Genomic DNA, 12,280 nt, shown 5'->3' on the forward strand with positions numbered 1-12,280 from the left:
CACCTGGTTTTTAGGATGGTGACTGATCGTTTGCACAATTATGGGAGCCACATCTGATCTGTATCATACACATTTCAACACTGTGAGCCCAGGCCAGCGATGGACAGGCTACGTGGATTCTAATCAGACTGCCTTTCTCTGCTTAACCAGAAAAACAATAGGCTGTATTGATGTGTCTCCTTTGATCCCTTGGGAGGTTGGGTAGCACCTCTCTCCAGCTCAGGAATCTCCAGCAGCAGTATCCTGGAGACCAAACTTCAAAGTACCCACCAGCAACATAACGGCTAGCCACACGTGCTGCATACCAAAGCGCCTCTGAAGCTGCAGGCCTAGGAAGGGGGTAGGGCTAGGACCGCCAGGTGCATCAGAATGGATGGAGAAAGGGTACTTCTAACTTTGTTTTCTGAGGGCTTCTCTTTCCTTCCTGCCTCCTCCACTTCCTGCAGAGCAGAGCCCTTTGGTTATAGTGCAAGATGGCAAAGGCCACTAGATACCTTGACAGGGATTAGTCGTCTTCAGACAGGCTTGCTTTAGTCCAATACTGGGTGGCCTCTTGCATTCATGAGGACGGGTCTTGCACAACTTCCAGGATTCATCTTGGAATTGTAAGGATAGAACAATTCATGTGGATCGTTGTTTGAGAACAGCCCTTTCCAACGCCCTCTTCCAGAGGTAAAAGCAGGTGTTCCAAGGCACAGGCAAGGCCTGCTCTCTACCCATCCCCAGGGCACATTGGGGGTGACCTGCTGCTGGACCAAGCAAGACTTGATCCTGCCAGGGGCCAGCTAGCCCACCCATGTGGACATGAAGAAGAAAAGGGCCGATATTGTTTCTGAGCTCTGTGATTGGGAAGATGACCCACAGCTAGACTCCTGCATTCTCCCCTGTTGGTCCCAAATTGACGGTGTTTGAATGCCTTTGAACCACCAGGATGCGCGGTGCTGCCTTCGGCACTTCTTGAAAACTTGAACCACTGTCTTTATGCAATCAAACCAGTTTACCTCTGCATGTCACTTGCTCCAGCTTGACCGTAAAGCTTGCTGCTATGGAAAACCTTCGAACCACTGCGTTTTGAGCTGCGTTTTGAACAGCGCCTTGAACTACCAGTGTCTTTGTCATCGACCCAAGTTCGACAGTCGAACCAACTCTAGTCATCTCATTGACCCTCATGATTCGAACACTGCATCGAACTGCACGGATTCCTCACAAACCCGACTGGATGCTGACTCCACGTCTTGATCCCGGGACTTGCCACATTCAATCCTAGTTTGACCCACATGCCCTGCATTGAGAAGCCTGGTTTTAGACTGCCTAACCCATCAAGAACTGATAAGGGCACTGTTGAGAGGTTCAGCCCCTTGGTCCACTTTTGGGAGCCTTGTGATTGATAAGCCATCCATCTGCACCTTTGTAATCAAGGCATGTCCTTATTTGTGACATTCTTTGCAGTTTGTTTGTTTGCCTTTTACCCTCATACATTACTGATGCATTACCCAGAGTGCCCGCATCGTCTCATTCGACATCATGTTCATTCTTTCCACAGGGGGGGGTGGGCTTTTGTTAGTGTTTTCATAGACAGTTACTATTGCACATGATGTGTTTTATTAACGTACATACATTTTGTAGAACTTGGATTGGGCATTCCTTTATCTTGGACTGTTGCGCTATTGCTCTTTGCGTTGCCATAGTTTCTCATTTGCAACCCTGATGAGAGTGTAGCCTTCCCTTGGCCCACGCTACCATGGAAGGTTATCTCTTGACTGGGCCTGTTTTGCCTTTAAGATTGGGATCACTGGCTTTTTGCAGAAGTGTGAGGGCTGAGAAGGCGGTTTAGCCACTCCTCATCCTTACACTCCTGCAGGCCAGTAGTCATTGCATCACAGTCCACATGTCTGTGATAGTGATTCAGCAAGAAATCCCTTTAAGTGAGTAATGCAAGTTGGACTGTTTTCATTGGTCACCATGCTCACCCTAACAAAAAAATGGCTGTATTTTGACAGACATATATTCAATTTTTTAGATCTTTTGAACAGGATGTGAGGCTGGCTGTTTCTGCATTCAGTCTAGTGCCAAGTCTTATGACACTGGGCTTGGTAACAGATTTGGAAATTTCCTGTGTCAACCCTGGTCCTCAGGAGTTAATAGCTCCCTGCACGTGCGGCTTCATGGAGCATTTCTTTTACATAGGATGCTGACCAGCATAGGGGGCCTTGAAGAGGTGGGGGTGGTGGAAACAGCCTCAAATCGGCCAGCACAGGGGAGCTTTGAAGAGGTTCCCTGAGTTGGCGGGTGGTGGAGCCAGTCTCAAATCGGCCAGCACTGGGGAGCCTTGAAGAGGTTCCCTGAGCTGGCGTGTGGTGGAGCCAGTCTCGATTTGGCCAGCACAGGGGAGCCTTGAAGAGGTTCCCTGAGCTAGCGGGTGGTGGAGCCAGCCTCAAATCGGCCAGCACAGGGGAGCATTGAAGAGGTTCCCTGAGCTGGCGGGTGGTGGAGCCAGTCTCAAATCGGCCAGCACTGGGGAGCCTTGAAGAGGTTCCCTGAGCTGGCGTGTGGTGGAGCCAGTCTCGATTTGGCCAGCACAGGGGAGCCTTGAAGAGGTTCCTTGAGCTAGCGGGTGGTGGAGCCAGCCTCAAATCGGCCAGCACAGGGGAGCATTGAAGAGGTTCCCTGAGCTGGCGGGTGGTGGAGCCAGTCTCGATTTGGCTAGCATAGGGGAGCCTTGAAGAGGGTCCCTGAGCTGGTGGGTGGTGGAGCCAGCCTCAAATTGGCCAGCACTGGGGAGCTTTGAAGAGGTTCCCTGAGCTGGCGTGTGGTGGAGCCAGTCTCGATTTGGCCAGCACACGGGAGCCTTGAAGAGGTTCCCTGAGCTGCCGAGTGGTGGAGCCAGCCTCAAATTGGCCAGCACTGGGGAGCTTTGAAGAGGTTCCCTGAGCTGGCGTGTGGTGGAGACAGCCTCAAATCGGCCAGCACAGGGGAGCTTTGAAGAGGTTCCCTGAGCCGGCGGGTGGTGGAGCCAGTCTTGTTTCGGCCAGCAGAGGGGATCCTTGAAGAGGTTCCCTGAGCTGGCGTGTGGAGCCAGTCTCGATTTGGCCAGCACAGGGGAGCCTTGAAGAGGTTCCCTGAGCTGGCGTGTGGTGGAGCCAGTGTCGATTTGGCCAGCACAGGGGAGCCTTGAAGAGGTTCCCTGAGCTAGTGGGTGGTGGAGCCAGCCTCAAATCGGCCAGCACAGGGGAGCATTGAAGAGGTTCCCTGAGCTGGCGTGTGGTGGAGCCAGTCTCGATTTGGCCAGCACAGGGGAGCCTTGAAGAGGTTCCCTGAGCTGGCGTGTGGTGGAGCCAGTCTCGATTTGGCCAGCACAGGGGAGCCTTGAAGAGGTTCCATAAGCTGGCGGGTGGTGCGGCCTCGTATTATTTGGGGGGATTAAGGGTGGCTTGATGACAGCTTTGAAAGCCTGTCATCATAGGGTATATTGATGTTGCCTGGGCTGGCTTTGTCCTCTGCCAAGGTATGTTTGCTGATGCCAGATGAATGAATGTTTAAATGTAAATGGTCTGCTCTCCCAGGTGAGAAATCTGACAGGATCTTGGTAGTACCCCTTTCTCATCGGAGCCCAGGTATTAGCACTCAGGCATCACGGTAGGGTGCTGCCTTCTCCCTGCAACCCCATCCCAAGGCAGGGGCTGGTGCTGCCCTACTTTAGTGAAAAGCTCCCAGCTCCCGTGCTGTTTCACCCAGGCACTGCCAGAGCTAAGGCTGACCCTGTCTACAGTCAGCAATGTGCGCTTTGTCTTTCTTGGACCAGTTCAGTTTATTGGCCCACATTCGCCCTTTAGCCACAATCCAGTCCAAGAGTAATGTTTCCAAATTCATCTGGGAGAATTGGAGGGCCACTTATCAATGCACGATCAACAAAGCAGAGAAATGATGGTGGATCTGCTCGACTCATGCCAAGACATGCTCTTTGTGACAGCGAATTGGATGACTATTGACACTACTATCTTTATCAATGATATGACTCCATGCGCTTTCAAAACGTTGACCTCGTGTTGCATTACCCGGGCAGGCTGTGGCTTGGACCGTTCCGCCAAGTCTCCCCGTCAGTGTTAAATGATGAGTGCTAATGCTTGCACATGATGTGAATCTACTGTTATCCAAACACTTACACAGCCTACTTATCCTGTGGCCTGATCGGCGGCCGCCTTCCTATTGGCCATCGTTTGCAGGAATTGTTTCCTAGTATGTGGATGACATTGTAATCTGAAAGTTGCAATTGTGGAAGACTTCAATATGTGGGCGTCCATGACCCAAATAAGATTGCTCAAGAATGAATGTCTTCTAGGGGCAACATGAGCCTGCATCCACTGGCAACGGCGGCCACCCCTAAGAGAGGCCTGGTTCACTCCTGATCAGATGATAGTGTACCTTATAATGCATTGCCATTATTTTTCACTGAGCACTGTTCCATCTCCTGGCCAACAAGCATGTCCCTTTCCTCTCCCATACTCTCTGCCGATGAGGCACCTATGTTCCTGGAGAGCCTGGAACGCCCTCAATTTGATGAACAAATGCAACCATCACACATCTCCCATCCTCCTGATCTCTTCATGCCAAGCCATCCATTACTACTTAGACTCAACAACCAAATTAACAGCATACATGACCAATCCATCCATCACAGAGACTCTAGGTCAAAAGAACAATTGCTAAGATATCCCTGGGTCACTGGCCAATGCATATCACCCGGAAAGGAAAAGGCGAACCAAACATTCTCCGGAAGTTCTGGCAGCCAACCTTAAGGGACTCGTGCAAACAAGCCAAATCAGCCAACTTCCTCCCATAGAATCCCAGAGGCTCCCCGTACCCAATAGGAGCTGCTCGGTACTTTGAACAATCCCTTCTCCCCGCATGCACTAGAGGGGGTATCCCTCTTCCCCCGCGATCAATGTGCAATAGACTCAGGTTCTCCTTCATACAAGAAATCTCAAGGACCTAGAAGGGCATCGCCACCCAGAATACTGCCAACTTTGGCCAAGCTTTCCACTGACTGCCCTCATGCCATTATCTTCAACCTGTGCCTTCGTTTGTTGCTCAAGCTACCATCCCTACATAGAAACATAGAACACCACAGAAAGAAAGTAAGATCATAATTCAATTGATCGTTAGAAGAGACTTTTATTGAACACTACATTTAAATCATGTGGCTTTTTTTTGGGTGCCTTGACACTTTTTCTTTTAGATGCCGATGATTAAGTCATGTGATGCATTCTTCAGCATTCAGATGAGCTCGGCTCATGTGTGGAAGGTGGCCCACGGTGGTAGGGGCGCTCTTGTCTGGATCGTCAGTACTGCAGAACACTGATGCGGATGCCGGAGCTCCTCACCAGGCTCTCCATGAAAGCCCTACGGATGTATCTTTCGGACACCGCCTTCTTTTCTGGGATGAGAACTTGCGCAATGGGGGCACCTGGCAGCGTTGGAACTGCTACCTCTATTTGGTAGTGGTGGTAGGGTTCCTTGTCGTGGGTTGAGATTCTGTGCATGCGGAGGTTGAGTTTTCCACTGGTCAGCACCACGCGTTGGGAATGGTTGGTTAAGAAGCTGTTGTTCCAGGCAGAGATTAGCTCTGTCACCGCTTCGTCGTAATACGAGGTCCCATCCATCCATGGAGCCACCGGATTCAGTAGGAAGTAGGTCTGTGTTATCTTGGTTTCAGTACGTTCACTACACATCAGCTGATATTCTGACCTATGCTGCACGCTCCTCCCAGAATCCAGTTCCTTATAGTGGCATTCAGCGGCTTGGATTGGACCACAGTAGTCCCAGTCGGAGCCTACCGTGTAACACCAGTAGTAGCTTTTCCCATGGAGGGCGCATGGGAAGTCGGCACGGCAGGGTTGGTTCCGGACAGTGACCTGTGGCAGCGGAGAGCAGTAGTCCCAGCCCTGAGTAGTGTAGCACCAGAAGTAGTCCTTCCCCATTCCCTTCCCGCACTCATTCTGGCAAGGCAGGTAATATGGCGTCATGTGGCCTACAATCTTGACCAGGTCTTCCGGTTCAGCCTTCGGTGCAACTCGTCCACAGTACCCCCACTTGCCATCTTCAGTGAAACACCAGGAGTACTTCTTGCCGTGCTTTCCACAAGTGTGATCAGACTTGCACTGCTTCTCATCATGGGTGCTGTTCCGGTCGAAAGAGCAGTAATCCCACCCCGCCAGTGTGTTGCACCAGCAGTAGGAATAGGCCTTGCTAAACTCAGTGCACAGCAGGTCAAACGTAGAGGAGAAATGGTCATGGCCATGGATTTGAGCCACTGACTCTGGCAATCCATGGTTTCTTGTGGAAACCAAAAGGAAAACCAGAATGCAGCCGTGTGTCTTCTCCATACTTCACAATCTAGAACACAGAAACAGTTTAGCAAGAGTAATTCAATCTAGAACACAGAAACAGAGTTTAGCAAGAGCAATGCATTCTAGAATGCAGGAAAATAGTTTAGCAAGAGTAACTCAATCTAGGCCATAGAAGCAGAGATTAGCAAGAGTAATTAATTCTAGAACATAGAAACAGAGTTTAGCAAGAGTAATTCAATCTGGAACACAGAAACAGAGTTTAGCAAGAGTAATTCAATCTAGAACACAGAAACAGAGTTAAGCAAGAGCAATGCATTCTAGAATGCAGAAAAATAGTTTAGCAAGAGTAACTCAATCTAGGCCATAGAAGCAGAGATTAGCACGAGTAATTAATTCTAGAACATAGAAACAGAGTTTAGCAACAGTAACTCAATCTAGAACACAGAAACAGAGTTTAGCAAGAGTAATTCAATCTAGAACACAGAAGCATAATTTGGCAAGAGTAATTCAATCTTTGACAAAGAAAATTAATTTTCCAAGATTAATTCAAAGAGACATCATATGGGGAAAAATGGGTCCAATGAGGGCTACTGTAAGAAACCCAATATAGAGACAGAAAAACTAAAAGTGAATTAGTCAGAGAGCAATAGTTGAATGAAGGAATGAGGGAAGTGTGGGAGCAGAGAAAGGAAGGAAATGGAAGGATGGGAGACAAAAGGATGGAAGGAGAAAAGGAAGGAAGGAAGGAAGGAAGGAAGGAAGGAAGGAAGGCAGGAAGGAAGGAAGGAAGGAGGGAAGGAGGGAGGGAAGGAACGGAGGAAGGAAGGAAAGAAGGAAAGAAGGAAGGAAGGAAGGAAGGAAGGAAGGAAGGAAGGAAGGAAGGAAGGAAGGAAGGAAGGAAGGAAGGAAGGAAGGAAGGAAGGAAGGAAGGAAGGAAAAACAGAGAAAGGGAGGAAGGAAAAAAGTAACGAAGACAGAAAGAAAGAATGGAAAAAGAAGAAAGAAAAAAGAAAGAAAAGAAAGAAAGACATAAAAGAAACAAAGAAACAAAGAAATAATGATCTTAATGAACACAGTTTCAGACTTTAATGTGCATGTTATTTGGCCAATTCACATGGCATAAAAGGTCTTTATTGCACGCAAGCACCTTTAGTAAAACTTTGCATGTTTGCAAGGTTCTGAGGTATGTATCCTCCATAGACACACAACTGACTGGCCTAGTAAAACAGCACTGAGTAATCATGTAATGCATTTTATGCCCCTTCCGAGGTGACCCCACATCGCTAGCTTATTGAAGCATGGCCAAGTCATATCCCCCACACCACAGTGATTGTGGGTTTTATATGAATGTGGCCAATGGGAATAGGGGTTTGTATGATGTGCCTGCTTCTTCAGTAGGGCACACTGATCTGTGTTTATGTTCTCAGCCTCCCCTGTGTGCCTCCAGTTGCTCTCTTCACATCACGTATAAGCAGAGCAATAGAGTTCTGCCTCTGCCTGCCATGAACCGAGCAACTGGAGGCCCACAGAAGAGGCTGAGAAAAAAAATTGAGCCTGATATAATGAGAGGATACGGAGCAGTGGAAGTCTGGCCCTGCTGCCTCTCATTATTGTGCTAACATTGCCACCAAAAACGGCTGTGCTTGGGCTTTCCCTATCACATGTGTGGCAAGCATTTGAACACTGCAACCCAAAAATGGCCCTGCGTTTGCTTTTATTCCATCTGAATAACAAAAAGTTAAAAATTTCACCAAAAACGGCCCTGCGTTGCTTTTATTTCATCTAAATGACAAGATTTGCTTTTATTCCATCTGAATGAGCAAAAAGTTAAAACATTGCACCAAAAACGGACATATGTTTGCTTTGATTCCATCTGAATGACAAAAAGTTACACATTTCACCAAAAACTACCCTGTATTTTTTTATTTCATCTAAATGACAAGAAGTTATACACTACATCCAAAAACGGCCTTGTTTGACTTTCAATTCACATGAGGGGCAAGAATTTCAACACTCCAACCAGAAACGGCTTTGTTTTGCCTTTCATTTTAACAGCAGCCCTTTAAACACTACAAAATAAAAACAGCCTGCAAATGTTTTTACAAAAGAAAAATAACTTTAAAAAGCCAGCACTGCTTCAGGGAAATATGTCGTGAGGGGTAGGGTTGACTAAAGCAAGGTACATTATGTTTTCCCCCACAAGACTTCTATCACCTTTGAAGAGGCCAACAACACCGGAAAAAACAGTTTGGGCTAAGGCAGGAAGCTTCACAATGGAAAAGCCTGTTTCCCACTGGAAGTCGGACCTACTAGTGAATCAGCCTGCAATGACTTGTGAAGTACTGAGGGCGTTATAATTCCCTGCTCTGCCAGACTAAAGGCAGGGGGTGCAGGGACTTCAAGGAAAGCAAGTGTGGCTAGAAACCTGACTGGGAAGTGTGAGTTCCTCTTGCACCCCCTACTGAAGATGAACTGACAACTTCAAAGAGAGTCATACAAATCTTTGGTTGCAAGCTGACCCAGGGAGCAGATGGCTATGGGGGAATGAAGCACCCCTCCCACAGAGAAGGACAAATCCTACCAATTGACATTTAAAGATTGATTATAATGTAGGCATTTTGTGCAGCACTCAGAATAAGAAATACTTTCGTTTTATGCTGTTTTTCCATGCAATTTCCAGGCGGGTTTTAAGAGACTAAGTGCATGTTCCTAGGACCCTGTGGACTGAAATGGCTAGTAAAGACTAGTTTCTGGATGATCTAAAAATGGAAAAAATATGACAGTTGGTGGAAAGATGGAGATGGAAATTATGAATATGCCTGATCATTTGAAGAGTAATAACTGTTGTATAGTTTATGAAAAGGACAGAAATGTGCGAAAGGGCCATACTACCTCATACAGAGTTGGCGATCGGCTTACCTAATTCCCTATAACTAACTGAAACCGCCTATCTCTTTCTTATGGTGGTGGCTATTAGAATTATGAAATTATGAAACATAACTGGTTTTTGTCCAGAAGTGGCCAGGAGAACAAAGAATAGTAATAAATGCAAATAGACAGATGGTGCTCTCTCCCCTGGAACAAATAATGCCAGGGGCAGAGAGAGGAATGGTAAACTGTACTATCCAAGGGGTAGGGGTAATTATAGAGTACTCTCCCTAGATTGTAAAGTGAGTGATGGCATTTAGGCTATATAAGGGGGGACTGAACTAGGTCAGGGATACACAAAGAATCCAGGGAGACAGGAGAAAGAGGACAGAGAGGAGGCAGCTGAACCATAACAAGGAGAGTGCAGTGACCGGACCCCAAGCCTAGCTGCCCAGAGTGTCCTGAGATCCAGCTGGCTGTCCAGAATCCCAACCCAAGGACAGTACAGTGACCAGACCCCTTGCCTAGCTGTCCAGAGGGCCCTGAGATCCAGCTGACTTTCCAGAATCCTAAACCAAGGCTATCTTTGTACGTAGCAAATAACCCCAAACCTAAATTGCATAAGCCCTTCCTTTTATATCATTGCACGCATTGCAAACCCATTGAGTACATTTCTGAAATTATGGAAAGGCCTGGAGACCTGTGTTCCTCACTGCCACCCATGCTTCGCCAATGAAGTCCTACCCGCTATTCCAGCAGAACATTTTGCAATAAAATGTTGCACGACGCCTCAGCTTCATAGGCTCGGAAGCAGGGAACTCTCCGGCACCTCTTTGAACATCTCAAAACCATCTTGACATCCAGAAAGCCTGAAAATATTCCTGTTTCCCTAACCCTCCAAGCACTCAAGGCACTACCACCCACCAAATGTGATCATAGTTACAGGGTATTTCATTTCCATTGATAACCCTGTCCACCAGTCAATGGTCACAAGCGGGCAGTGGTGACCTGCGCTGCCTCGTCTTTCAGAGGGTCTGTGATTGTCACAAGGTATCTGCTTGTTTCCAATTTCCCAGATGAGCCGACACTATACAAAAGTTGGGGCATATATTTAAAACCATAAAAAGGGGCTCGGGCACCAGGACAGCGGTTCACAAACATGAACAATCCTGGCAAAAGCAGGACGTCTTCTTGCACTATTTCTGTTCCAAGGCATTGCATAATCATTGGTCAGTCAATACGATCACTGGAGAAGGTGCTCAGGTCTTTTAGCAAATATTGACATTGTATGTCCTTGCATAGTGGCCATGGGGTGCCATGAAACGTCCAGGCAGACACACCAATGCAAGCTCCTGGCATTGAATGCCCAGGTTCTCACACCATTGGCATTCATTGACTTCTGTTAAGAACATGTGAGAAAATAAAACAAATGTAATTTATAAGCACGATCAGGGATCCGATCCCCACTCTAGGCATCATGCCTGGAGTGGGGATCGGATCACTAATTGAAAAGCACAAACTGAAGCGAATGACTTTGAAGGCATTCACATTGTAAGGAGCAGCAGACAATAGATGCACATCGGTTTATAAACTACAAGGAGTTAAAAAGAGATTACGGAGAAATTGGGATTCTCTTATTGCAAATTACGAGAACTGTATATGCCAAATTGCCTTGAAAAAGCCCAAAGGGCGAAACTTCTGGCCATGGAGCACATTAGGCAGAATTGGAAAATTAGCAAGTCACTTGCTTACTAACACACCCGGATGCCTATGTCACAAAATACAAACGACTCAATGCGCGTATGAGATAAGCCTGTAAAAGAAACCACTGTTGAATACAACGAACGTATAAAGCACTTATAATGGAGGAGCTTGCTTTCAGCTACGGTAATCCCTCTCCTTAAGAAATCTGGTCTCGATCCTAACTGTGTCTCTTCTAGCACACTATTACAAAATCCTTGAGTGAGTAGAATGAACTTAGTGAGTTCCCGCGGCGTGAACCACACACACTATCATACAACTATCATGACCCTGCTTCCCCTCAAGTGCCACTAGCTGACTCACATATGTAATGTCACAGGATTGAGGCATGGCTGTACCTGGCATGTACCGAAAACAGGCAAATTGCAACAATTGCTGTAGAAGCGGTGTTATAGAACCATTGCCACCACCTTCGCAATCGTACAGATTGGGATGCACTGCAGGGAATACATGGGAAGTCGGGCGGCTATGGCCATGTCACGAACCAGCAGGGCAGGTGGGGGAGTCCCCTGTGCAATACTACAAGGGAGTCAATCAAGAACCAGCTCAGCATCGCTCTGAAAGGAATGGGGGGATGGGCAGGTATTGCACAGATAAGAAACATATGATGGCAGCCTTTGGTAAAGATACCTCCTTAAAATGATAAGTAAGCGTTCGATATCTGGGTAGAGTCGACACCCGACCCGCCTAGAAGTATCAGGAGTCGCTACCCTTGCTCTTCCTGTGGCAAATAGTTGGAGCATAGACTGTCACTGCTGATAACTGTTTTTATCACAGCCGCAAGAACCGACAAAAGAAGCCCAGTAACTTAGTGGGAGCCCTAACAACAAAATGCCATCAATGGTGGCAAGGTATGTATAATACACCACTCCACTGGCCACAGGCATGGCTATCCAAACACATTGTTAGGGAGAATTCTCATTTATGGCCAATTTCCCTCACCTAGTGAGTCCCTCAGCAGCTTTGCTGGATTTCTGGGGTTTATATTTTCCACCTGGTAAGAGTGTGAGTTTTTATCCACTCTTGCACATGTTTTGCCATGTGTATTTCTACTGTTTGTGTGATCTTGGGCACTGGTGCCTCACCTTCTCCATGAGCCCCACTTTTTGCGTGTGTTACACAGCACCTTCAGTGCAGTAACACAGGGTCGTCTTTGAGACTTCCCACTGACTCAATTTCTCTGGGGCTGACTACTGTCCCCCAGAAACAGGTAAAGTTGCCATTTACTTTATGAAGTCATTTAAAACTACAGACCCAGTACACCCCATCTTACATGGAGTACTGGAAAGAGTTAATTCCTATCC

The 12,280-nt window shown here is 47.3% G+C and overlaps 1 protein-coding gene across 4 annotated transcripts in view; it reads right to left on the reverse strand.

The window, feature by feature from the left end:
- Positions 1–5,152: 5,152 nt before the first annotated feature.
- LOC138498117 (uncharacterized) overlaps positions 5,153–12,280 on the reverse strand; it is a 140,526-nt gene continuing 133,398 nt past the window's right edge. For all 4 annotated transcript variants that reach the window (XM_069621980.1, XM_069621978.1, XM_069621979.1 and 1 more), the window contains exon 2: positions 5,153–6,393. In XM_069621980.1, coding sequence (XP_069478081.1) covers positions 5,340–6,383 — 1,044 coding nt within the window. In that variant the 5' untranslated portion in view covers positions 6,384–6,393 and the 3' untranslated portion in view covers positions 5,153–5,339. The remainder of the gene's footprint in view (positions 6,394–12,280) is intronic.

The sequence above is a fragment of the Ambystoma mexicanum genome, chromosome 5q (assembly GCF_040938575.1).
Source record: "Ambystoma mexicanum isolate Mex_15411 chromosome 5q, UKY_AmexF1_1, whole genome shotgun sequence".
Lineage (NCBI taxonomy): Eukaryota > Metazoa > Chordata > Amphibia > Caudata > Ambystomatidae > Ambystoma > Ambystoma mexicanum.